Source organism: Clavelina lepadiformis, chromosome 4 (genome assembly GCF_947623445.1).
Source record: "Clavelina lepadiformis chromosome 4, kaClaLepa1.1, whole genome shotgun sequence".
NCBI lineage: Eukaryota > Metazoa > Chordata > Ascidiacea > Aplousobranchia > Clavelinidae > Clavelina > Clavelina lepadiformis.
In genome coordinates this window covers 9,700,380-9,726,339 of record NC_135243.1, presented here as the reverse complement: position 1 = coordinate 9,726,339, position 25,960 = coordinate 9,700,380, and the positions used below count along the sequence as shown (strand labels likewise).

At 35.2% G+C, this 25,960-nt stretch overlaps 3 protein-coding genes across 4 annotated transcripts; 1 reads left to right on the top strand and 2 right to left on the bottom strand.

The window, feature by feature from the left end:
* The first annotated feature begins 2,110 nt into the window (after nucleotides 1–2,110).
* LOC143451419 (uncharacterized) lies at nucleotides 2,111–15,697 on the top strand. Of its 2 annotated transcripts, none has more exons than XM_076951936.1 (21): nucleotides 2,111–4,969; nucleotides 7,915–8,019; nucleotides 8,460–8,543; nucleotides 8,963–9,052; nucleotides 9,189–9,298; nucleotides 9,457–9,576; nucleotides 9,771–10,015; nucleotides 10,201–10,304; nucleotides 10,371–10,444; nucleotides 10,724–10,845; nucleotides 11,340–11,451; nucleotides 11,699–11,865; nucleotides 12,071–12,232; nucleotides 12,456–12,555; nucleotides 12,963–13,231; nucleotides 13,646–13,851; nucleotides 14,034–14,219; nucleotides 14,513–14,588; nucleotides 14,905–14,942; nucleotides 15,138–15,185; nucleotides 15,410–15,697. In XM_076951936.1, exons 1-21 carry the CDS (start codon nucleotides 4,837–4,839, stop codon nucleotides 15,436–15,438), a joined length of 2,580 nt encoding a protein of 859 aa, XP_076808051.1. In that variant the 5' UTR covers nucleotides 2,111–4,836; the 3' UTR covers nucleotides 15,439–15,697. The 2 variants fall into 2 exon arrangements, with proteins under 2 accessions (XP_076808051.1, XP_076808050.1); XM_076951935.1 differs by having other exon boundaries at nucleotides 2,118–4,969; nucleotides 14,905–14,998.
* Nucleotides 15,698–16,073: 376 nt separating this feature from the next.
* On the bottom strand, nucleotides 16,074–18,338 carry LOC143451420 (CCAAT/enhancer-binding protein epsilon-like). The gene has a single exon (XM_076951937.1). It carries the CDS (start codon nucleotides 17,650–17,652, stop codon nucleotides 16,708–16,710), a length of 945 nt encoding a protein of 314 aa, XP_076808052.1. The 5' UTR covers nucleotides 17,653–18,338; the 3' UTR covers nucleotides 16,074–16,707.
* Nucleotides 18,339–22,301: 3,963 nt separating this feature from the next.
* On the bottom strand, nucleotides 22,302–24,781 carry LOC143452581 (CCAAT/enhancer-binding protein gamma-like). Its single transcript, XM_076953612.1, has one exon. It carries the CDS (start codon nucleotides 23,474–23,476, stop codon nucleotides 23,051–23,053), a length of 426 nt encoding a protein of 141 aa, XP_076809727.1. The 5' UTR covers nucleotides 23,477–24,781; the 3' UTR covers nucleotides 22,302–23,050.
* Nucleotides 24,782–25,960: the final 1,179 nt, after the last annotated feature.

The following is a 25,960-nucleotide window of genomic DNA, read 5'->3' as shown; positions in this document are numbered from 1 at the left end:
ACCGATCTTGGTATGACCCTGAACCGCAGCCTCACCTTCAAACACCATCTCCAAGGACTTTAAAATAAAAGTTGCATTTCGTGTTATTTTAATAAAGCGCTCCGCAGGAATGAGATGGAGAGCATCATTCAGTGTCCTAAGATTATCTATCCTGGCTTTGGTCCACTCAGCTGCGGAGTACTGTGCACTAGTATGGAGCCGCAGTACGCATGTCCGACAACTCGATTTGCAACTGCATAAAGTTATGCGCATTATATCAGGAGACACTCGTTCTACACCAATACACTTAAATACTTCCATTGTTAAAACTAGCCCTTATACTTACGGAATTTTCATGCAGATCTGAAGATATTATAATAATTTTAGGGTTCTATTTCACGTGTTTATCAATAAGTGCCGTGCTATATTTTGGTCGTGTTTAGTATACGCAACCCAGTTTTGGTTACTTCCGATTTACGCCATTAGTAGGCTACTACAGTGCTCAACGCACCAGTTCTTAATTGGGCAGTCTGATATTAACGGTCTACTAATGCAGCTCTATTCTGTGCTCTGAAAACAGTAACCGTTTCGTTGAGAATCCATAATATATCAATATGCAAAACATTGGCAGTGTGGTTTTGGCACTGGGATGCTCAACTAGGCTATCAGTGGTTAATGAACGCGCTATCAATGGAGTTAGACTAACGAACAATCAAGCAATAATTAACTACAAACAACTCTAACAACAACACGCTTAGTTAGCACAGAGCCTCCTGAAATTCGCCGTAATGTGGCCTGCTATAAGCTCTTTTCAAAAGCAGATAACCTGGGCCATTTACTATACGAAACCCTCTTTCGCCGTTCAGCTCCAAGATGGTTCTCTTTGAGACGCCGGCTAAGGACGTTTGTGGAGGGGCTACCTGAAAGTGCTGTATCTCCCCTCCTGTCTCCACTGTGATGGTTACGTCACGAGTCATGGGTTGCTTTATAAATGCTGAAATCTGATTTTGGGATCTTGTGATATACCTATATAATTTCTGACCAAACTTAAATTCTCGTTAATGATGTACAGATAAATTACGCAATCTTAAGCTGGTGTTACTGCTATATATAGGCCTATAGTGATGTAATGTTTGCAATCTTTCCTTTTCTCTTTCACTTGTTCCTCATGTTCAATGTAACAGCAGTAAGCTTTGCCCAAAGACGTAAGCTTTTGTGTCTGACAATAAATAAAAATGGGAACTTCATTTAGTAATATGTATAGACAGAATTAAGCAGCTAAACAGCATTAGTCAGGCCGTTTGAGGAATGAGAACTCATACCATCGTAACAGGAGCAAAATAAGTTATCAATATATATTCAATAGTACCTCGCTCATCCTGTAACAATAGCCGCCAGTGTACGCGGTCTTTATGGCGAATATGGTTGTCGTGTAATACTTCACGCGCAAGCAATAGGCCTACTACAACGCAACTTTATTTGAAATACCAATATCTTGACGTCATACTTTGATACATTTACCACCTCTCCTCCGGGCCACGAGTTTCAAACACACCTCTGGATTAAACTAAACCGGCTACTATCTGAGTAAAGACGCTTTGGTTTAAATTTGTTCTGGATGGGTCTAGCAGAAAGTAATAAATGCCATTTATGGAAAACCCAAACAGCCCACCATGTCATAAAAGACTGTCCTGTACTCCGGTCTTCATGCATAATAACAAACACAAACATTGATCAACTCAAGAAATATATGATCATGCGATCAACATTTCGACTTGACTTTTCGATTGCACTCGGTATGTTTCTTGTATTGTAGGCTATGTGTATTGCGTAGGAAATAATAAACAATAATAATGCCAGCACCACACCACATTTCGGGGAATTACCGAAAATGAAAATTCGGAAATTGTGAATTTTGCACAACTCTGCAGTGATTTCTCACCACCTGAGTTCCAGCTACCAAACTTACGTTTGTGAATTTTCGCCAGGCCCTATAGCCCTGCTAGGCTAGTGGAAAGTTTGCTTTCGGTGCGCCGGATAAATTTAATACCAAAATTTACCGTAATGCCGTGCCAGCATAATACTTATAGTATAGAACAGGGGTGGGCTAATGTATTCAATGGAAGAGCCATTTGCAGAAAATACAGGTACCAGAGTGCCTCAAAATTATGACTAGTAAACGCATAGTTTTCTTCCCACTCTAGATTAAAACCTATATTTTCATCTTCACATTTTCGTTTTTTGCTAGCATTAGATGTCATCGTTTTCGTTTTGCAGTGTATTTAAGTAGACTAAACTGAGTTAAAGCTTACTGCCTTAGCAATGAAATTGAGTTGACTTGCTGTTAACTAACTCTTCGGATTCTACGTCTAGTGTTACGTCATAAACGAATTGCTGGCGTAAATAAAGAAAAGAAAAGGAGAGAAACGTTCATAAACGGTACTCTTGGTAGCCTTTACAATTTTTTTGGAATTTTACGATTCGACTAGAAGAGCCACAAAAAACATGCCGGCGAGCCGCAGTTTGCCCACCACTGGTATAGAATATAGGGAAAAACGGCAATTCTGCACCAGAAAATACAAACTTTCCTGCAGTGGCTCCAGGTGGATCTGGTCCATCTGGATGAATTTCTTTTACAAAGAAACTAGGCCCTAATTTACCGACATTCGTTTATGAAAGTTGACAAATTATAATATGGTAACCCTTTTTGGCCTTGAAAGCAAATTAGTGTGAGCTTAACTAGAAAAGTGTGGCAGCTTTGGACAAGTAATCTTGCATATTAAAGCACAAATTTTGGTATGACAGCGTGCAATGAAAAGGCAACTGTATTTTTGTTTAATATAACTTGGTGTTTAACTCAGTAATTTGTTTTGTTCATTACTATTAATCCAGGATGCATTCAACATGAGCGATAATGGAAAGTGTAGCAGCTGCACACAGGAGATTCATCAACGTGCACTGTAAATTTTTTATCTTGACGCTGATTTATAATAATTTTACAAAGAAACTGTTTGTTTGAAAACGCAAATTTATAATAAGTAAAGAACTGACGTTTCAATCCACGCCACAATTTGCATCTTTGTTCGCAAAATTTTTTAACGAAAACTGCCATACTTTCCAGTCATTCACAAGAGTTACCCTGAAGATCTTTGACGTGACCTACAATTAACCAAGTCAAGCGGCGTAAATTTGGTTTCATAAAAAAAAGAGCACAGTGTCTCCTTTGTTTAGAGCAGTGGTTCTCAACGTTTCAGACATCATGGCTTCCTTACATTGACCCTTAAAATCCGTGGCCCCCTGCTCATCAATAAAAACTGTAAATTTCTGTTTGCAAAACACTTTTTACTTCACTACTGCTTGCGAAATAGCCTTCGAGCCACTAATATTGCACAGCAAACACAAGCACAAAAACATTAGAAACTTATGTCCTGCTTTGCCTAATCTTCTGTACTACTACACTATAACTCACTAGTGAGGCATCTGCTCGTGGCCCCCGGAGAACGTCCCCATAGCCCTCCAGGCCCTGGTTGAGAAAACCTAGTTTAGAGATTGCACTTGGCATGTCATGTCTTTGAGGTACTTTGCTATGTACACCAAAGTTGGATCAATTACATGATTTCAGTTAAATTACAATTATTCTGTAAAATTGTTCAATTACATTACAGTTACTCTGTCCAGAAAAGAAGGAATTACAATTATTCGTAGACATGTAATTTATTACAATTACATGTCACAAAATTTTCAGGAAAAACAACACAACCATCAAGTCAATATTTATAAAATGTAAAGCCATGCTAAGCACACTTAGCAGAGACAAATTGACAGTACCATTCATATAAAAACGGCATTGATCTGAAAGGAAAAACAACCATTCTCAGATTGAGCACACCCAAATTCATTAGACTGAACTTTATCCAATCTTTAATTTAAAAACAAATGATAAGAACAGGCAAATTTAACAACAAGTGCAGATTTTAGATTTCACTTGCTCGAAAACAGTTGCATTACATTTTATGAAAACCAGGCTGCGAAGAATATCTGTGCCCAGCTTCTTTTTCCAATGTAGAAATTTCAGGCAATTGAGAAAAGTCTTTCGTTAGGTGCAGACGTTGCAGTTAGACTCGGATATTCTTTTGCTAACTTAGCAAGTGTCGGAAGATCGGCAGATCTATTTTCCAATACATCAGTGAGTTTTCATCAAATGGAATCATGTCTTCCCTCAAATAAGCCTTGACTTCATTCAACGAACTTTTTGATTTTTTCTTCTTCAAGCCTCCACTCAAAAAGGTAAATATTTTTGGCTTTTTCACAGGAATTTCTTCTTCATCCTTTGTTCTATGTCTCTTTTCATCCTTACTGCCACTTCTACTTGACACATATATTGCCAGCAAATTCATAGCTTCTTAATTTTCAACACCGTCATCAATCCACTTGTTTTTACATCTTGGGTCCAGAAGAGATATAAGCCTGTTGTCTGTAGATATCAAAAATGGCAACAATCTTCTGGAAACCAAGCTTTGAAAGTTATCTGCTAATTTCTTGCAATAATCTGCCTACAATCGAAATTTTTGTACAAGCATTTTCAGTTAATTTCACAACAAAAGACTTGTTTTTTTTTCTCTAAAATATGTGCGGTTAGCGGCGGTTAGTATGTTTCTGGCTCATTTTACAGTAATTCACAGAATAATTGTTATAAAAATGATAAAGATTTTGTAAAAAAATTATTTTTCTTGGCTTTCTATACCCAGATCATGCTATAATTGCAAGATTTTATTAATTCTGCATTTGACTCATATATATCGTATCTGGTAAAACCAAGCAATCCGTTCAATAAAGTTAACTGGATCCCTGGATATTATGAGAAAACGTTTTCCAAATAAAGACTGGGAGAAATGTTGTGAAAACTTTTCTGACCTGATTAAAACATCAAACACACCACCGAGGAAAAAAACAAAAAAATCTGCCACCAAAGATAAATTTTTAACACTTGGTATGATCTATTGTGTGTTGTGTAATACATATATTCTTAAATACTGATTATTTTATGTTAATTGCTTCACAGATTGGTTGTGTTTCCTTTTGGTATATATATATATATGTAATATATGTACTTATATATATAAGTATTTATATACTAAACTGTATAGAGTATAGACTGTAGTACTGATATGTATAAACTTTTGTTGCTATTTCTTCCAAGGAAGTAAAGTTTTTATTTACATTTCTTTGCCTTTCTGTTAGTAATGCTAGTCTAATATTTATCAACTGATGCAATGGCCTAATTGTTATAGTTCTCGCTTTGGAGTTTAATTTTGGGCCAGGTGTTCAAATTGATTCTTGCTGTCTTTTAACTCGATTAATACGCAGTTGGACGTCAAATACACAGCGCTGATCAGTGAACTTGCCCCTTGCTGTAGTTTTCACTACTTGCAGACTGCGTAACCTCAAGATTATTGAAATAGAATTCAGAGCTGCCCTATGCATTATATTGAAGACGCTGACAGGAATTTTGTCTTTTGACCTGCCATCTGGCTGTGGTCACATTTTGAAAAATAATTTTGCAACGATACAACGAAAAACTGCTTAAATTTTGGGGTTAATAATACAATTGGAGCCGCTGTACATCGGTCACCCCCAAGCAATGTTTATTTACCATACTTTGTGGGAGAAAATAAGAAAAACGCACACATACAACCAAATGGGTGAAAAAGCAAACATTTTGTTGGACGTTTGTTGTCCATTATGCAAATACTCAGGCAAGTTTGATTGGCAGCGATAATTACAACCTTTTTAATCATGGGAAAATATTAAACGCTTTACCTGTTTATGTGGCTTTATGTAGACTCTGGTAGTAATAAGTAAAAATTACAACATACATCAGCATTATTCATTAAACTTAATGCAGCAAACAAGTATTAGCCTAACATACTGCATTGCCACAATTATAAGATACATTTATTGATAGCTCATATATGCAAAAAAATAAGAAACAAACAATAATGTCGTCGCCCTTGAATATAAGTCACTCTAAGTAATTGTTAAAGCGCATTGTGTAGAAGTAATCATATATTTCTGTATTACATCAAGCAGCATATTGTTAAGGGTATGTTTGGAAAAAATCTATGAGTTGACTTGAATTCGAAACTTTAGTCTCATTAGATTTTCTTATTGGATTAAGCATATACCACAAAAAAGCATTTGTATGACAATAAGTTGTGCAATGCATTAACAAAATGTGTTAATAAAATGCTGCATTATAACAAATGTCACATACTGAATATTCTGCTTCCTTGGCCATGGTCTGCACCTGGTGGATGCTTTTCCGGTTCTTTATTTCGAAGCTAGATTAGGTCACACAAGTATGTATGCCTACAACATACCAATATGCTGTCTTTTATAAACAAACAGTCCATATGTTGTACATTTTTTAACCAATATGTATCATGTATACTGTTGCATGCAGGTGCAACAGGCAGGACCCCCAACACAGTCAATGTGGCCTTCGGCCAGACTGCAGAATACGGCAGGTGCACAACGGAGTTGTTTTGTCCAAATAGCACACCAGTAGGCTAAGACCACAGTCCTGTTCTTCAGTAAGGAAAGTGATGCCTTTGACATTTTATTTCATTTCATTTGACACCTTTCTTGCTTGCACAGAAGAAGAACCTCCGATCCTTAAAAGAAAAGAAAAGCCAAAAAATGTTTCTTTTTTTTATAAGCAACCAAGAAAAAGTCATAATTTTGAAATAGTCACCATAACCGAAACTGCTTCAATACTTTTTAACCACACCAGGATCAATAACAGTTAGGTGCAAAATGACAAAAAAATATTGAATTCATCATTTATTTTATTAATGGTAAGCAGTAACATTAAAGTGAGTGTCAGTAGGTAAACTGAAAATACACAAGGCACAAATGACACAAAAAAATCTAAAAAAAATGAAAAAGTGGTCATAGTAGGCTATTTGAAGACTGGTCATAGTAAACAGAGAATTTTGTATGGCAAAATGTACCATCCCAAAATGGTCATTTAAAGCCAGTGGTCATATTATCCGTGGTCATGTTAATTTGATTCTACTATATGTGTTAATTCATAATTGCTTTGGTTTGCTAGTATTTGTTGTTGAATAAATACCTTTCTGCCAATTTTCTATGCAAAAAGAGTATGACTTAATGAATACTCCCAAATCTTTTAAGATTTCTTTAAAAAAAGCCTTGATACTTTTCATATATATCAAATCAAAAGAATGTTCAATACTCATATGTTTATGACTTTTTTATGTGAGTTGGACGTAATTTTAAGACTAACTAACAGCTAAACCTTTATTACAAATATATCCGTCTGAACACGTTATACTTTGTGTTTGGTTTGGTCATTTGGCACTCCTGGATACTTTACCAAGCTGCCACCAATGACCCAAACCTTTACATTTCGCCCCAAAAAAACACAAGATTATTTATTGTTGCAAGAGAAGTCTATTAAAAAGCAATGTTAAGTTTCAAATTTTCTTGTAAAATTATTATACCCCATTATGCTAGGTGGTCAAACTGCAAAAACGATGCTTATTAAATCAGAAAACAACAACAAAAGCAACATTTTTATTTTAATGCATGCTAAATGTCTGTACAAGTATGTCATATGTGCAAATCACACTGCAATTATTTGGTTGCTTTTCTTAAAAACTTGCGATTTGTTTAAGTATTTGATATTAGTTGATGTAAAAAGTAGAATGTTTGTCTTACGATTTATAATTTGTGAAATGTTTTTATTTAATACAACAACTTTACTGCCTGTTTACCTTGGATGTAGATTTTGCACTTATCTATAGTATATCAATAAAGCATTTTTCAAGATTTATTTAATTCTTTCCATTCTTTGATAAGAATGTCATATGTTCGAGCTCTCACAAATGCTTACAGCAATTTTTTTTCAAGCTGTAGCACCCTTTTCTCAAGACGGAAGTATTCAGTGGAGTTCAAGTGACGATGAAGCTCTTTATCGGTTGGATCACGAAGGTCTCCCTGAGTTTGAATCTTTCGGTGAGTTTCACAAAATAAATAGATGTAATAGTTTGTAACAACCTGACACATTTATTTAAAAATTAAGCCAAGCAACAAAGTGGTAGCTGAGTGGTTAGAGCGCTGAGCTTGCAATCAAGCGATAAGTGTACAATGTACGATACCTGGTGGAACTATCGTAATATCGTTCTTAGGCAAGGTATGAACAATGTTTGCTTCTGTTCAGTGGTCCTGGCAAACAGTTCCAAATTTAGGCAATAAAATCAAAATCCAAAAATATACAAAAAGGTTTATATATCCATTAGAACTTGCACAAAAGACAAACTTGGTAACCAAAGCTTACGCGATGAAAAATCAGTTTAGGTCGTGCAAAGACTTTCTTCAATATGATACCAACATACATATACTGTTTTTAAAATATTAATATATCAAATATTATATATTTATATGCTATGTTTCAGGCGTAATAGCTAGTCCTGTGTTAAATGGATCCAGAAGAAAATCTATCGACTCATCTGGTAGTATTGTTAAAAGCACACCCTCAGGTAAATTCCTTGCATGAGAGGTTAGTAGAAGAGGAAACAGAAATTTGAAATTAAAGCAATGTTTTAAGTTTTTGCAGTTGTTTGCCGTAAAAATTAATTGAATCATTCAGTTTAATGATGATGAATTGGTTATCAGAGCGTGAAATTGAATAGATAGTAAAGTAATTGTAAGTATCGTAAAGTAATGTGGGAAGGTAAAGGCAAAGTGGTTGAAGGTTACTTCACCAACAATTATGAAAAGTTTGTTTCTAATTAAATAATCCGTTACCACCTTGATACTTGGCAGCATTTACGACAGTAGGTTAATGCAAACAATTTGCAATATATGTCTAACCAAATCCGCAAATCAATTGAAAGTAGTAGTTTTATTGCAGTATTAGCACTTGTTTATATTGAGACTGGGACCACAATTGTTGCAGGTAGTCCAATACTTTCTCAAAGACGCTTTTCAACAGTGCAGAAAAGATCCAGAAAACCATCGTTATTGCCGATCAGTCCAATAACACCTGGTGACTAATATTTTCATTTTGTGCATCTGCTGGTTTTTTATACTGCAAGTGTAATTTAACATTATTATTAAAAGTTTAAATAAGGCTTTGTTACAGCCGTATGTATGATAAAAAATATTTTTGTGTATATCACAAGGTATCCCACTTGATTCGTTTGCCGGTGCAAGTTACTTATCCCTACATGCCAATGAAAATAGCAATGTAGAGAATTCGGGTTATGATCACACTCCATTAGCTGTGCCACTGGTACAGCTTATTGCAATTGAGAAGTAGCGAGCAAAGGATGTAGTAGATTTACTAATATTTAGAAATTATATAGTTTTGGTGTTTTCTTATGTTTAGTTTCACTCCAGCAATCCCTCTACTATTAGCTATAGTTACATAACTATTTTGTTTGTTTATAGCCAGATAGTGACGCAGATGAAAACCTGGAAGACTTGATAGAGAGCCAGCTTGATGTATCGGAAAATTGCACTTTAACCGGCAACACTATTGAAGATTCCACCACTCAAGCTTCAGAAAAAGCAAGTATTAAAACAGTTAGTTAATTGTGAGTTTGAAAAGGTTGTGGTAAATTTGTATTTGGATTGACTCTTTGTTGTTTTTATATTAACAATTTGATAGACTTTTACGCCACATGTTGTTTAATCGCTTTTATTCTGTATCATTGTGTAGATATCAGTTATATAGTTTTTATCAACTTGTTGTTTATTGTCAGGAAATTGAACTTGATGGTGAGGAAAGCTGTAACATTTCTGCGTTGGAAAATGAAAGCAACACATCTGTCCAAGAATTGTCTCCCAAGGATACTAAAGAAACATCGTCATCAAACAATAAAGGTTCGAGCTGGATTGAATCTCTAGTTGGAAGACTAGATGAGAAAAAGACTGATAGAAGTAGTGTGAAATCAAGCATGGACCACACACAACCCTATGACTCCGCAAAAAAGAAAAAGTTTATAAAGTAATGTTTCTAATCAATGGTACAATTGTAAACAGTTTTAATTAAGTTGCAATTAATTAAATTAACTTTTTGTATCGACATATGGACATGTTATGTTTATGGACAAGCACTTTAAATACTCTTAACTAGTTGCTAGATAATTAAATTTTACTGGACAAATTTGATGCAGTTTTTAATGTTATCAGAGATGGGCTTGCAGAACAGCTACAAAGAGTTTTAAAACAGGAACAAACAAGAAAAGTTTTGTTTCAACACCAGTTGAAGGAGACAAATCAAACTGACAACCAAGGTGTTATAACGATATAAACTTTCTTTTACTTCCCGTTCATTTTTTAAGTTTTCTATTCCATCAAAGGTCCACAAAGTGGTTTAACTTTGAAGATAGTCTCTCATCATAAAGAAGGGATACTTCATATAATGGAATGTAAAGTGAGTGGTTTGGTGCTTATGGGGCCGCAATTCCTACCTACGTAATTAGTTTTATGATTTTATAACCCTTTTCATGGAATATAATGGTATTGTAAAAGTTCAGGTTTTCATGAAATTCATCTTCAATGGCAGATAAAGTAATGTTTGTGGCATTGCTGTCTAATTATTATTTTTAATGTTTTTAGTAAAAGCTTTAAAACAATTGATCAAACCTAAGATTTTTCTCCTGATATAAAAATGATTTAATTGTTAAAACTAAACTTGTAATATTGTTTGCAGGTGTTACCAGCGTTTAAGAAAGGAAATACTGCAAACAGCTTCTATACTCTACTTTTTCGTCATGATGATGTGATTGCAAATAATCTAAATCTTACATCAGTGTTTACCATTTACCCACCTTGGTATGTTTCTATGTTTTCAGGATTTAAGAATAGTAAAACATGTTGGTGAAATAAAATACCGGTGGCCAACAGATTAATATAAATCTTCAATGTACTGATATTGATGATGTTTACAGAGAACTACTATCATATGTTATTTTTGCTACACCATTTCCGTTTTGTCATCTTAGTTGTTATGCACCACAGTAAAAAAAGGATTTAGAAAATTTTAAAAAACCTTTTCATGAGACATTACACACCTTTAGCATTAAAGTACAAACTATCATTTAACTTACTGTTTTACACATTTTACAAAGATAATCTAGTAGAACCCCAGTTAACGATCACCTCAGTATCACGACCACTTACTTGCGGTCCGGAATAGCTTTTTATTCTATTGCAATGTATAGTATTCTGTTTCACTAACACAACCATTTGACACTGGTCCCAACCGCCCTGTGGATGGCCAGCTTACCGGGGTTATACTGTATTAATTATTGTACTGCGTACACAAGGAAGGAAATGAAAGTTGAACAACATGATTTCCCAGTTCTTATGTGCATTTACCACTTAGAAGTTGAAACCTCAGATCTAACTACATCCTTTACTAGAAGAAACGATTCAGAGGTTAATCTTTGTACAGCTACTTTAAATTTAATAAATATTTTAGAAGCAAAGGTTGTATGACATTTCAATGATTAATCAATGAGTTGTAATTAATGAACCGATTTTGTTTTTATGTTTATATACTATGTATATATTTTGTTGGTGGCATCTAGTTGTTGTTTTGATATAATTTATTTCTTTGTTTTATGTAAATACAAGTTACTCAACCATTGACAATTGGTGGAAAAATTATTTTTTTACTTGCTAGGTATATGTGGAACAGCATAACTCAACAGCTCAACTCAAAGAGGCTCCTTTTCATCCTTGTGAAAGCCTCTTGGAGGCACTAGAGAGTCAACAATGTGCAGAAGGAGTATGCTTAGCGGCGACGATTCAAAGAATTTACCGCACCTTATGGCATGGCGATGCTGTGAAGTATACTTGTTGTTGAAACATATCATACATCATCAAACTGCTTGTACAACTTGCATAACTTTAGTTTATAAAACGTTGTATTGATTAACCATAATACTCATTTAAGCGACCAACTCTGCAGACTATAAGGATTGTTATTTCTGACAAATTATACCACTACCTGTTTAAACAAATTTTCCATCAACTTTCCATGCTTTATTTTTAGGAAAACTTTTTTATGCGAAGATGCTTTTGGAATATTTTTTGAAATTGTGCTGGATGCAGCTCTGTGTTCCAGTGATTCCTGGGTACACTTAATCAAATATGGTGAGGGGCAGCGTGTCTATTTTAGCAAGCTTTATCTTAAGGGAAGAATGAATAGAGTTCAGTAAGTGCTTGCACGTTTTTAAATAAGTTGTTCAGTAGTACCAAATATTTTTAAGCAATCCCAGTACAAAGTCCAGTTTAAAAGCAGTTTCTCTTATGAAACATGCAAATATTGACTAAAACATGACGGTTTTTTAATTTTTTCATCATAAAATGCATATTGTAAATTTGTTGCTGTTGGTAGTGCAAATAATAAGGTTTCTATGAATAAAGAATTGTAATAGATTACCTGCGCTGTTCAACTTGATTGATTACATCTGGAATCCATCAGGATTTGGCTTGCTTCAGGTTCAAAACAGCCAAAGTCAGAGCCAAGAAGCAGCCGTGAGTATTCTGGTAACCTTGACTGTTATAACTGATACTAAGACACAAAGTTGGCCTTAGTGTGCCATGTTACATGTAAAAATTTCCCTAGTTAGAGACAAATGCAGATGAAAATATCACATACTATCTGCTTATTTCAGTTATTATCAGAACATAACATTAATATGGGAAATGAAATTTAGCAGAAATTGCTTTGAATGTGCATTAATGTTGCATTGTTTTCTTATTCAAAGTTTCAGAAAAACTTGGTATTTTGTTATCAAGTATTGAGCAAGTTTAATTGTTTGTATTACAGTTTTCTCTTAGCGTTTGAATATTGACAATAATTTAACTGAGTGCCTTATGTTTTGTGCTGTAAAAGCCTGTGCAGTATAGATTCAATTGATGTTTGTCTTTGTTGAGTACAGGGTTCAGGAAGCTCACAAGGTTCACGATTGCAACCACCGAGTTTTTGCTATAAACTATTAGCAAGGAGGGAAGTGACTACATGTATGATTCCAACTGAAACATCACATGATTTGGCGCAAAAAAACATCCGCAAGTTTCCCAAATGCAGCGAACTAAATAGGCCTGACATCGATGGCTCAATATTGAATGATGTTCTTTATCAAGCCACAAAGTGGTGCAAGTTGTCTAACTTTGAACAGCTGGGTGAACTTTCACTTCCTTCAACAAGGTAACTGACATAGGTAGTTGTTTGTATGTCTGCAAAAAAGACGAGGGTTTCAGGAACTGTTCAGTTCCTCACACTTGAAAACTATACTTACCAACCTTACCATATTTTGGTGAAATTGTTTGTGAAAGGTAGTTTTGTTACACCCGGCATTACCCTCTTACATTGCTATTGCTGTTATGTGTGCTTCCCATTCTTTAACACAAAATGTTTCAATATAGTTAAACAATCCGCTTTCTATTTTACACAATATTTACTATTATTTTCTTTGGATTAATTTTATACAGTATAAACTGTTATACTCATTAAATTTTCATTTAATTTATGGCTTTCTTGTGCTTAGATTAGTGTACTAGTAATCTTCGAATAACTTTGTTTCCAGCTTTTTTACACAGTGAAATTAAATTATATTGATAGATGGAACATAGTGTGTAAAATACTTCACAAGCACTACCCTTGCCCTGAGCAGTCAGAGAGTGATGCAGTACGTTTAAACATGCCAATGTTTTATGTTGCTGATGAAACATCTGACAAAATTTTTGGGATTGAAATCTGCAATATTTTTACCTTGCACGTCGATCATGGTGACGTAATTGTAATAAGGGACTTACAGTTTTCGTCAGGTTTGTGAAAAACATTTTCAATACAACAATTTTGTTAAAGATTACTTAATGCAGTATAGGCATGCTACCTTTGACGATGACATCACAGTCACACACTGTACATCTTGTTTGTTGGAAGCTAACGTTTGTTTACAAAAATACCCTTATAACATTGTGCGACAACATGTCATCTTGTTTTTCAGATGGCTGTCTCCTTCTGGATGCATACAGTCATGTGGTTAATATTGGCAAATCAACAAGATTTTCTTGGAGCGGTCGTTTGCCCAGAATAAACGCCGAGTCAGTGGAAGCATTAAGGGATATGAAGTTTCCTTTTGTCCCATTTATTAATGAAAAATCAGAGCCAGGTTCCTTTGTGAAACTGGAAGGTATGCTTACAACCCAATAGCGTTTATTATATATGGAATTATACTATACAATTTGCATATATTTTCATTAAATGTTAATGTGTCATTTTACATTGGTATACGAACTTTGATACACTAAATATAAGTAAATCAAACCATTCTTGAAATTGTACCTAGCATTGATTGCTATATCCTGTTTTGTTGAGATGTTAAATAGTAATTGTCTTCAAAGTAAATTGTTGTCTTGCAAATTGTGCCAGAGTCAATTGAGATCATTGCACCATGCAGAATAAATTAGATAGGCATTTTTGCAGGTGTCATATGTAGCATTTTGCCACAAAGTACAGATGACGTACAGTCACGCTCAACCAGAAACATACAAGCGATCATGTGAGTGCATTCATTGTTTTAAGGCATCACGCTTGCTATTTGGAATATGATAGCATGGCTGCCGTCTCTACCTACTTCCTGGTGTGAACTATTTTGCACGTGCAAAATTGTCATCACTTTTTTACATTTGTCATGCGCTCTTACAGCTTTTTTTGCTCTTATAAGGAGATGAATTAACGCTGATTTGTCACGATCAACCCTTTTATTTAGCACAACTATTTCCTGTTTATTTGGCTAATATAAGCCGGCTTATTTTTTAAATGCTTGGTTAAAACATTAATTATTTTTACTTTCGTAAAATATTTCTGTATTACAGGCTCCATGATTGTGTGGGACAAAACGGTACTATTCAAGGTGAATTCTTGAACATTCTTGTAATTGTACAAATGCAGTACAGAGTAAAGCTTAAGGTGACATATTGAGGATGTTTTTGTTGTGATAAAGTTATTCCTTACTTGCAACACTCTTCTAATCTTGATCATCAAAAACTTTCTTGGCTTTATTACATTTATATTATTCTATATTTCATATACACATTTTCATGTCTAGGTTCTCTACAGCACGGTGGTGGAAATGCTAAATTTTCAATCTGTTCAAGTAAGTTCTATAGAAACATTAGCCTACCAAATGTATTACTTAGCACTGTGGTTGGTCACAGTGCACTATTCCCAGAGACCAACTTGTAACAAAAATATAAAGTTTGTTTAGCTATCGGTGTTTAGTAGTATAGCTAAATATTAATTCAAAGTCCATTTTAAGTAAGCTATTTCAGTATGGGAAGAAGGCATTCAGAACCCAATGTATGGGAATCTGTTTTACAGGATATAAATTCAACATCATTAATTGGTAAAACCATCGGCCCAGTAGTGTGCTTTGTGTACGGAAGGTTCAGCATATCAGTACAAAGAAGTTTTGTCGCTGAGGAGGTTGCTCATGTTTGAAATTTGTGGTTGACATTGCCCATGGAGGCCTGTTTTAAAGCGTTTTTACTGTTTAGTATCAGCATGTATGCTTACCATGTTTCACATTCTGTTCAATTGCATTTTCCATTGTTCACTGTGTATTTCTATTGTTTTTATGTCTTTTTGATTAAAAGTTGTTTTGGAAAAGGCCTCCATAAAAAATACAAAAGATAAGGGAAATTATGTTAGGGGATTTCTGCTGCATCAAAATAATTATCAGAAAGCTGCATTGAGGTCATAATTTGGCTTGTCAAAGTATTTAAAGCATCAACAATTCATGCGGACTTTGACCCTGTTGTTTGGGAGGCTTCATATAGTTCCTCCTTTGGTTAATAATTAATTAAGTACACTGCACTTGTTTGTTGCCCACTGGACTAACACAAAATGCAGTTTCTTCCACATAAACACTGCTTTACACACAGTCACACTTACATATCAATTTAACATTATAGACTATAATTTATGCCTACAGCTAGTATTACTCAACCGGCTTTTCAGTAAATCGTGTATAACACAGCAGCCCTTGGAGTTTTCTTTCATTTTTATATTCAAAGATTGTAAAGGAACAGAGCAATAAAAATGAAGTAATTAGCATGAAATGCTTTACGAATGAACGGTTTATACAGCTGATTAATTTTGTTAATTATGACTCATATGCAGTAACCCAAACCATGCGCACATGCAATACTAGAAAGTAACACCAACATGGTCGGGTCTTGTTTTCCAAGCCTCCTCACATCAACAATAACAAATCTATCAGTCAGCAGTTTTACCGAAGGAAAAATAGGCACCGACTTTGCATAAAACATGCCTCATACCAATTTAAGTTTTGACCATATTTATATATTTTGTACACAATATTGATACATGGAATTGTTACTGTATAAATAATATTAACAGTTGGGTTTTCATTCTATTTTACAAACCAATGCATTAAATGCTACTAACTCAATGAATACGTAATAATAAAATTCATGTAAGCAATGCATTAAAAACTTGATTGTGTTAAAATGCAATGTTATAATGTCAACCACGCAAAAAATAAAGTGAAAATTTCAAGTTAAGTAGCAGTTAAAATGTGGAACAGAATGGAACTTAGTGACTAAAACATATTCTATTAAATATATATTATATAAGTCTCTTTAACAAACAAACTTTTAGGCACTAACATGGGGCAGTGATTTCAAAAGATTTTTAAGGGTATTAAGTTCATGCGAAAGCTCAGCCACTCTTTTATGTAACTGCTCATTTTCCGTTGAAAGCTCTTCAACCTTCTTTTGGGTTTCAATCGCCTTCATTTTTGCCTTGTCGCGACTGCGACGAACAGCTACATTGTTCCTTTCACGCTTTAACATATATTCTTCAGTACCTTTTACAATGGATTTACTTTTCTTGTTTGGGCCTTTGTAATGAGTAGTGGCAGATCTCTTTGCTGCTTGCTTTAGAGAATTGGAGGAATGTTCATTACTGCCGATGTTGACGACTTGTTGACTTGTAAGAGTGGCATTTTGTTCCTTTTTCACATGCAAACTGTAAGGTGGTGGTTGCATAGGTTGCTGAATACCGGGTTCCTGTTTTATCACAACTGGCTCTTGGAGTTGGGCTGCTTCTGCAGGTAATTGCCGTACGGGAACATAATTGTTGCTTGGATCTTCTTCCCGAATTGGAGCAAATCTTCCAGCCATTGTATTGTTCAGTCCATCAAATTGCAAAGTACTGGGAGAAATTGATCGGTAACGATCAGACTGTGGAGTCACAGGTGGAGTGTTGTAATAATTAAATGGCACGGGAGAAGGGGCAGCCGATGAACAAGCTGATGCACAGGCAGAAGTTGGTTCACTTGCACAATACCAACTTTCAACTTCCGAGTCAAATTGATCAAGCTCTTCCCCTTTTACAACTTTTGTTGAAGGCGATTCTGGTGAAAATATATTCTGAAAGAGCTCGTCACTGCAGAGTTCTAAGTTTCCGCTGTTGCTTATATATTGGGAAAAGTCCAATGATTCGTCGTTCTGACACAAATCAGATAGTTCAGTGCAACTTGTATTAGACATAGGAATTTTGCAAGCTCCTCCACGATTCAAATTGGGATCAAAAGCCATTGCTTGGCCTCATAATCGTAAGGCCTATCGAATTGTGAATCTAGAGAATAATTTTAAGTAGATTATTTAATCATCTTGAAAATTTTAAATTGACTAAGCTACCAGTATCACTAGCCTATATACCAGTACCAAACAATACAAAAACCATTGATTTAGTCAGATCCTTCACTGGTATGAAAATGTTTACAAAATACATCAAATTCTGCCACACTAACTGCTAAGTTAGACACTTCTGTCGACTTTATATCTCAGCAGGTAATGATATTGCACTTTCAGACTTCTGATGCGCAGGTAGTCTGTCAAGAATAACATACTAAGCTACTCGCAAGAGTTTATTAAAGTGCTTTGCCAAGCTGGGAAATTTCGGGTATTATTAGCGTCAAGTTATAATTATGTTTGGGATTTTTAAACGTTAAGCATTTCAGGACCATACAAAGTTTCAAACCACAAAACTACTACTGTACCGCACCGCACAATCTGGCAATAGCTCACCTAATCACCATCTTAGGCTATACTGTAGGGAGGTACCGGTACCATTGAAAACGCGGTATGAGAGTCAGGCTTTATTTATTTGTCTGTCTACACCAACTCGTGATGAATCAGTGGATAGTTCAGTCCTGAGCATATGACTTAGTGGACACCAGTAGAAATCCTAGTAGCCTGCCAAATCTTTCTCTAGCCTAACTAAACCAGAACGTTCTTTGTTAACAATTGCGACGCTAAGAGGTCATCACAAGATCTTAAACCATTTTATATGACGTCATCGCTTTGTATTCATCCGCATCTTGTTGTTGTCGTAATTAAACCAGTATAATACGTAAAATTCTTGCAGTGATGTAATATTACTGTCAAAACATCTTTTTTGTAAATAAATTTTATTTAAAAATCTTTCCTTACTCTTACATTAGAAAATTTCTTGATTCGTTTACGGCCTTAAACACTTTTTGTGTCGAAAGCATTGCGCAATTACTGGAAAACGGGACTTTCCCATCTAGTACAAAAACCGAGGGACTGGTCAAGTCCGAAAATAACAGGATTCAGCAAGAACTCTTTTTTCACTTCCGTGCGAAATGATCGGTCTAAATTGTTATATACCGTAGTTCGAATTTCTACTCCCACGAGCAGGAGTGCAAGGAAATTCCACACGTATACGCAATTTATAAAAGTTTAAAAACGTTATTCATTTAGGAGTTTGTTATAATGTTTGAATGTTGTCAGCCCCTCCAAAGTTTGAGAGCCTTTTTCTCAAAACTTATCTACGAAATTCGAACAAAAACAACCAACTGGAATTGATAAAAATGAAATAACCCATATGAGAATTTTTCAACCGGAAAATAACAAAATAGAATTTATTAAATCGGTAATAATCAAAATTAAATTACTTAAAGCTGAGAGTTAGCCTACTACACAAAAGGGGTAGCCTATTTGATAGCCTGTCTTAAACTAAAATATAATGCACTAAAAAGAAAATGGACACGCTGTAGGCTAGTTAAATGGAAGTAAGGAAAACACCAAAATGAAAGATATAACTAATCAGTAGTCAGCACTAGATCGCATTTCGTCGTTGTGACACTAAAATTCCGACGAAAGTCTTGATGTCGATCATTGTTTTATAATCAAATGTTTTAATTCTAATGAGCTACAGCTGAGTTAACATAAATTTGGAGGTGCAGTATGCAGGAGAAATCGCCTATATTCCCTATAGTGACCGCAGTACGTCCATTACGGGGTGGTCGGACGATTCAACCCGCGGACGATTCAACCCCGGACGATTCAACCTGCGGACGATTCAACCCAGGACCATTCAACCTAGGATGATTCAACCCACGGACAATTCAACCCATGGACGATTCAACCCACGGACGATTCAACCCCCGGACGATTCAACACGCGGACGATTCAACCCACTGACCTTTCACGTACTTATGGCTTAGTTATTACCAAGTTACTATGTAGCCAATTGTAAGCTTAATATTGGACAGTCTCTACTTTAGAGTTAGGCCTTCCTGAATAGGCCTGTACGTCGTGGTTAACGGTTATGGTACCTTTGCAATCGTACCGTATTTTGTTCGGTTCTAGGTCGATTTAACCCATTTACAAAAACGTCTACGCAGTTCGTTATCAGGCATGGATGCCGCTTTTATTACTATACCAATACACATCTTGTGTTGAAATAAAAGCAAGTTTATATACCGTGTTGTAACTAGTAGGCCTGCTTAGCGAAAAATAAATAAAGCCTACACGTCGATTAAAAGTCAAACCTTAGAAACAACTGTTTGTTGATGGGAATGAAGATTTCCCGCAAAAAAATTTGAATCGGGAGATGGAACATTTTGAGAATAGTATTGTCTCCAGTCAATTTATTATAATTTGAAAATAAACGAATAACCTTTCCTATAGCAGAGAGGGGGATTCTGTGTGCTATAATTTTGCTTATTTCGTTGTGATTAGTTTGAAGTTTGTACCTGAACAAAATACGGTACGATTGCAATGGTACCATAACCGTTAACCACGACGTAGCCTACAGGCCTATTCAGGATGGCCTAACTCTAGAGTCTAGACTGTCCAATATTAAGCTTACAATTGGCTACAAAGTAACTTGGTAATAACTAAGCCATAAGTACGTGAAAGGTCCGTGGGTTGAATCGTCCGGGGGTTGAATCGTCCTGAGTTGAATCGTCCGTGGGTTGAATTGTCCGGGGGTTGAGAGGTCCGCGGGTTGAATCGTCCGCGGGTTGAATCGTTCGTAGGTTGAATCGTCCTGGGTTGAATCGTCCGTGGGTTGAATCGACCTAGAACCCCATTACTAGGCTTACCATACGTTCCGTTTTAGCCGGGACAGTCCCCCTTTTTAACGTCTTGTCCCGGCGTCCCGATCGGTCGGCCAAACGTCCTGGTTTGGCATTTAGTCAGCCAGCATAGGCATACCGCATAGAAGCCATACACGAACATTAGCATGTTCTTATTATTGTTTTTGCTGTGTAGCGTACCGGTACTTCTTGAAGAAGAATTCGTGATCTTGTTTGTTATTTATTTCATTGTATTCGATAAAAATGTTATTATGACGTCATATGTCAAAAGCGTCCCGTTTTGAAGCCACAAAATTATGGTAAGCCTACCCATTACGGTTATCGCTTTTAACGCCATTTTCAGCATCCCCTAATTATCTGCTAAAATTATCCCCTATCCTCACTTAAGAAACACTGGGTAGCACTTTATAAATATTATGAAGCAGACCACTGCAACCTCCATACACTGTACCCCAGCGATTCCCAAACTTTATTCAGCACGACCCAAATCTGAGTTTGGTGAATACCTCGCAACGCAAGTCTCAAACAGCGTATTGCAGCACAATTACATACCTTTTAACATCTTAATTTTTAACTAATTAACCCTTTAACAAAACACAGTAAAAACAGTAAGCTTAATAACTTTACTCCAAAATAGTACCGTAATCAACTAATCTTGACTTGTGGACTTACAAACCACGTTATCCTTTACCACGCATGTGTTAGAACTCTCGGATGAAATGTCTATGATGGAATAATTCAGTTTATTATTACATCAAACATTTCATTCTATGATGAGATATTCAAAGAACTTGAAAACAGGAATCTTGAAAATACACAACACGACCTATTTCTGACCTTCGATACCCAGATTTGCATTGCCTCGGCGCGAGTGTGCGAAACATTTTTGAAACTTCGCGACCCATAGGCCTACTTTGGGAACCACTACTGTACCCCTTCTAACAGTTTTGCCATCTTAATTTATGGGTATGCAATTATTGAAGCTCCGGTTGTTTTACATTTAGACCACGTGTTTATGACGCGTCAATCGAGACTTAGCCTAATTGTTTACAACAACAAATCAAGCTTGACTGATCGAATGACCATACAGGCGTGCACCATGTTGAAATAAATAAGCTTATTTGTATGGCCTTGAAAAACTGCCAAATAGTTAACCGTAAATCAATTCTAGTTAGATTAAAAGTTAATCGTAACATATGTGTGGGAAACCGATTATAATTATAATTTCAGTTGACAGCAATTCTATTACAAATAAATCGGTTAATTTTTACTTATATGTTTAAAAATTTGAACAAGTTATAATAATTAATCAATTGATTACCAAGTCCTCGGTGCCGAAAGAATCTGTGACGATGGGAGCATATTATTATAGTATACATATCAAATACAGTGTAGATATCCGTATTCTAGTATTCTACGCCGTATTGGATCAGTAGCAACTGGCTGGATTTATCGTCTCCGCCGCGCTTTTGACGAAAAATAATATGATTTATGGTGCACAATTTTGATGTCCCAAAAATTGTGTTTGTGAATTGTGCCCCTCTGCAATCTGATGCTCCCTTAACTGGGAGTCATCTGGCACTTAACGCTTTGTTTGAGTGAAAGTGTTTGAAATGACAAATTTAAGTATGACGATCTCTTTCATTACAGTGATGTAAGCAGAAGGAACTTGTGATTTCTTAAATTATAACAACAGTCAACATTGTAAGAAAATTCATCAATAAGCAGAAATTTTATGGCACACTTAGTCATGATAAGAACATAAATGATGTAAAATTTAGTAAAACTAATATCTTGTATCCTACTATCATGACTTTGAAAAAGTCTACATTATGAAAATTCGGTTAATCAGGATTTATTTACATTACTACACTTAAAATGACAATAATAATATGCAACAAAAACATAAATTTTCTCTTAACATCAAGCCTATCTCATGCACTCAGTCACTCAACAAACATTCATAGATAGATATGTATGTTGGTAAAAGAGTTCAAAAATATACTACAAGTTGCATACCATAAAACTTGAGTCAAAACTGAAATAGCATGGTCGCATATCCTTAACTCAACATGTTACATAAAAGTTGATATAATATAGATAGTAGCTATTATCATTACCACAATACTGGTATGTTATCGCAGAGAACAGGGAAACGCAAAAAGAACAATATAATTGTTGAGAATGTGTGAGTTGTTTACATAGACAACATGCAAGTATTAAATGACGATATTAGGGTTAGACCACACAAAAGATAATTTTAAAACTTTAATGGTATAATACAACTTAAAATTATTAAGAAAGGATTTTCTGTTTACCTAAATTTTAATCTGCCAAAACAGATAGTGTAATGTTACTAATGTTACCATGTTTACAATTGAAAACATGAAAGGATTTTCCATGGAACTAAAGTGACACAAAAAGTGCTACATAGTTTTCATTTACAAAACTTATGCTAGTAATATTACAATCCCAACAATCTGACTTAACTAACTTATTATGAAACAATTATAATTATTGCATCGTTAGCAATTGGGCACAAAAACCACAGTGCTGAAAAAGAAGAATGGCAAAAACAACATAAAAATTCAGGTTGATGAGTCATCTGGATCTGTATTAAGAGAAGCCTGAACTGCACGTTGAGCTGGAGATTTCTCAGTAAGTTTATATCCAAGTTGTTGCTCCAATTGTTGTAAATCTGGTAGCTGGGCATCACCACCACCAAATCCTCTTGCATGTTCCATAAATACCTTCTTTAAAGTTGATAGCTCTTGGCTAAGACCTTCCACCTTACTTTCTAATTCAACATTTTCAACTTTTAGTCGGTTTATAGTATCAAGAGTACTGTTTCCTTTGACTTTGGATTTAAAACGGCTTTTTTTAACTGCGATGTTGTTTCTGTTTCGACGCTTTTGGTACTCACTATCAGTTTCATTCAGTTGACTTTTTACTTTGATTTTGCTGGGTGGAGTAGCTTTTCCAGCCCCCTTGGAACTTGATTGGCTGAATTCCATTTAACCAGCTGGTAAAAAAAACTAAGCACAATCAAAGAAAACCTGCAAAACACACATAAATGCTTTATTTTTGACAACTGCTGTGCATTTAGACATAGTAATTAAGTTTGCATTAAACTCTATTAAGATTATTTCAAACTTTTCTTTATATGCAAGCAAAAATAAATTTATCTCAAGTGTAGCTTCTGCCACACAAACGTTTTTACGCTTTTACATTGGATGCTATAGTGACCACAGACTTTGATGGCATATCCAACAAATCAAGCACGTAAAATTTAAAACGCCTTAAAACAAAAACTAGAAAAGATTTTGTGAACATGCAATTCAACTGAGTGAAATCTTTACAATCCGATGTACAAAAAAGGTTACTAGTTACACACCTAAAAAAATCAAAATGGTCAAGTGGGTCAATAATAATTTATTGTTAAGCATAAGAAATGGAAAAAGTCTGGCCAGCAAAAAATATGGTGGCCATAACCCAGAAAAGGTCCATCATGACTAGAATTAGCCTAACATGAGTAAAATGTCCAAAATTGCTTGAGTCATACTATGAAGGTTATGACAACAAATAATACTGTGTTAGGTAAAACAGAATTTTTTTATATAGATATTGAAAAATTACACTGTATCCACCAGAATAAATTTGAAATAGTCATGACAACATTCAACAAATTTAATGCAACACGAAGGGCGGGGAATAACCTTAACTTTTTTGAGTAGATGCCCACTGGCATCCAAGGTCTTAAAACTGGACCCCCTTAAAAATGTTCGATGCCCAACTTTGTGAAACTGTGGGACTATGAAGATTGGCATCGATTACCAGGGGGAACAAGGTTGCCTTACCAGACCAAGTATGAAATTTAAGTGGCCCAAGCTTATGGCTAATGTTGGACTATCCGGATATCGGTTAACCAATTAACTGAGACAATTTTAGCTATCTGATATCCAGATAAAAATTTGTCGGTTAACTGGATAACAAATTCTATGAATAATTTTATTAATGCACTTTTACGTTTTTATGACTTTTTAGTAATTTTTCACTTATTTTCAGATACAGGTAACCTAACAGAATGGTAACCTAAATGTTTGACCCCATGCTCAACTTGATTAAAACCTCAATTGACGACTCTTTGTCTTGTATCCTCTACAACAGGGCTTTTCAAACGTTTTAGTTTTGTGACCCATTTTATAAAAGGGATTTTTATGCGATCCTTTGATGGATAGACTACACATTAAAGATATTAAAGCAATCAACGTCTAATTACAAACCTCAAGTGGTGTTTTTGTACCTGGCAAAATCATACAAATGCACACAATCCACAAAAGTACAGTAGCTGTAACCTACAGTAATAAAAGAACCACATAATGGAATCCGGTTAATTATTATTACCGCATAATGGAATTATTATCCGGTTAACCGGTTCAAAGTTAAAACATAAATATTCAGATATATCCGTTATCTGCATCTGGGTAATGAATATTCTTGACATCCGAACTAACCCTATTCACCGCATACCCCACTTTACCACCAGATGTCTGCTCCCACAAACTTTGATTAAGTTAATGTACTCGAGAGAGATCGTTCGTTTAAAGTCAAGATAGTGTTGTAATCTGCCACTGAACTTTTTCACCTGCTATGTCGTGCTCAAGATGATTTTAATTGCTTTGCAGGTGTTTATAGCTACAATTATTACAATTTGATTTCTATGGTGGTTCCTGTTTGAGATTGTTTTTGCATTACTCTTTTCCAGTGTGCAATAATTATACCAAGAACAATTATTATGCTGACCCATGGTGCAATTTCAATTCGGGAAACAAAGAGAGAAAGTAACACGCATGTTTACCTCGAGAACAGTAAAGAGAAAATAAGGATAACGCAAAATAACATTTAAAATAAAGTAAAAAATAAAGAATAGATTAAGTTAAAAAATAAAATTAAGGAAAAAAGTTAAAACAAAATAATAAAGACACTATAGTGAGGAGAAAGCACAACAGAAAACAAACAGAAAAACAGAAGGTGTAAAAAGATATAATAGAAGAATAGAAAGCGCAACAGGAGGCAACTTTCCGCAACAATTTAAATATATGACAGTATAACACACCTTTTTTATTTAATGTGGTATTCTAAAGGTCACTCAACCAACCCACTGTCAACCATGGGCAATTAGATTAGCGAAGACCAATGCAAAAATGTTGTTCATTTTTGTTTAGTTTAGTCTTTGCACTGCCAATTTGCGAAGAGCAGGAAAATTATTTGGGAACCCTTCCTTTGACCAAAACTTTTCTGGTGTATTATCACAGAATGATTTTTTTCACTGCTATGTTCTCCTGGAATTCAATAAGTTCCAGTTGAATGTTTGCTGCATCTACCCATTTACATGTGTCCTTCACTTCAACTGAGAATTCTGTAATGTCTCATACTAGAAAGGGGTTTTCAATGAACAGCAGCAACTGTTTGCCAAGAAAAAAGTAATCAAATCGCAC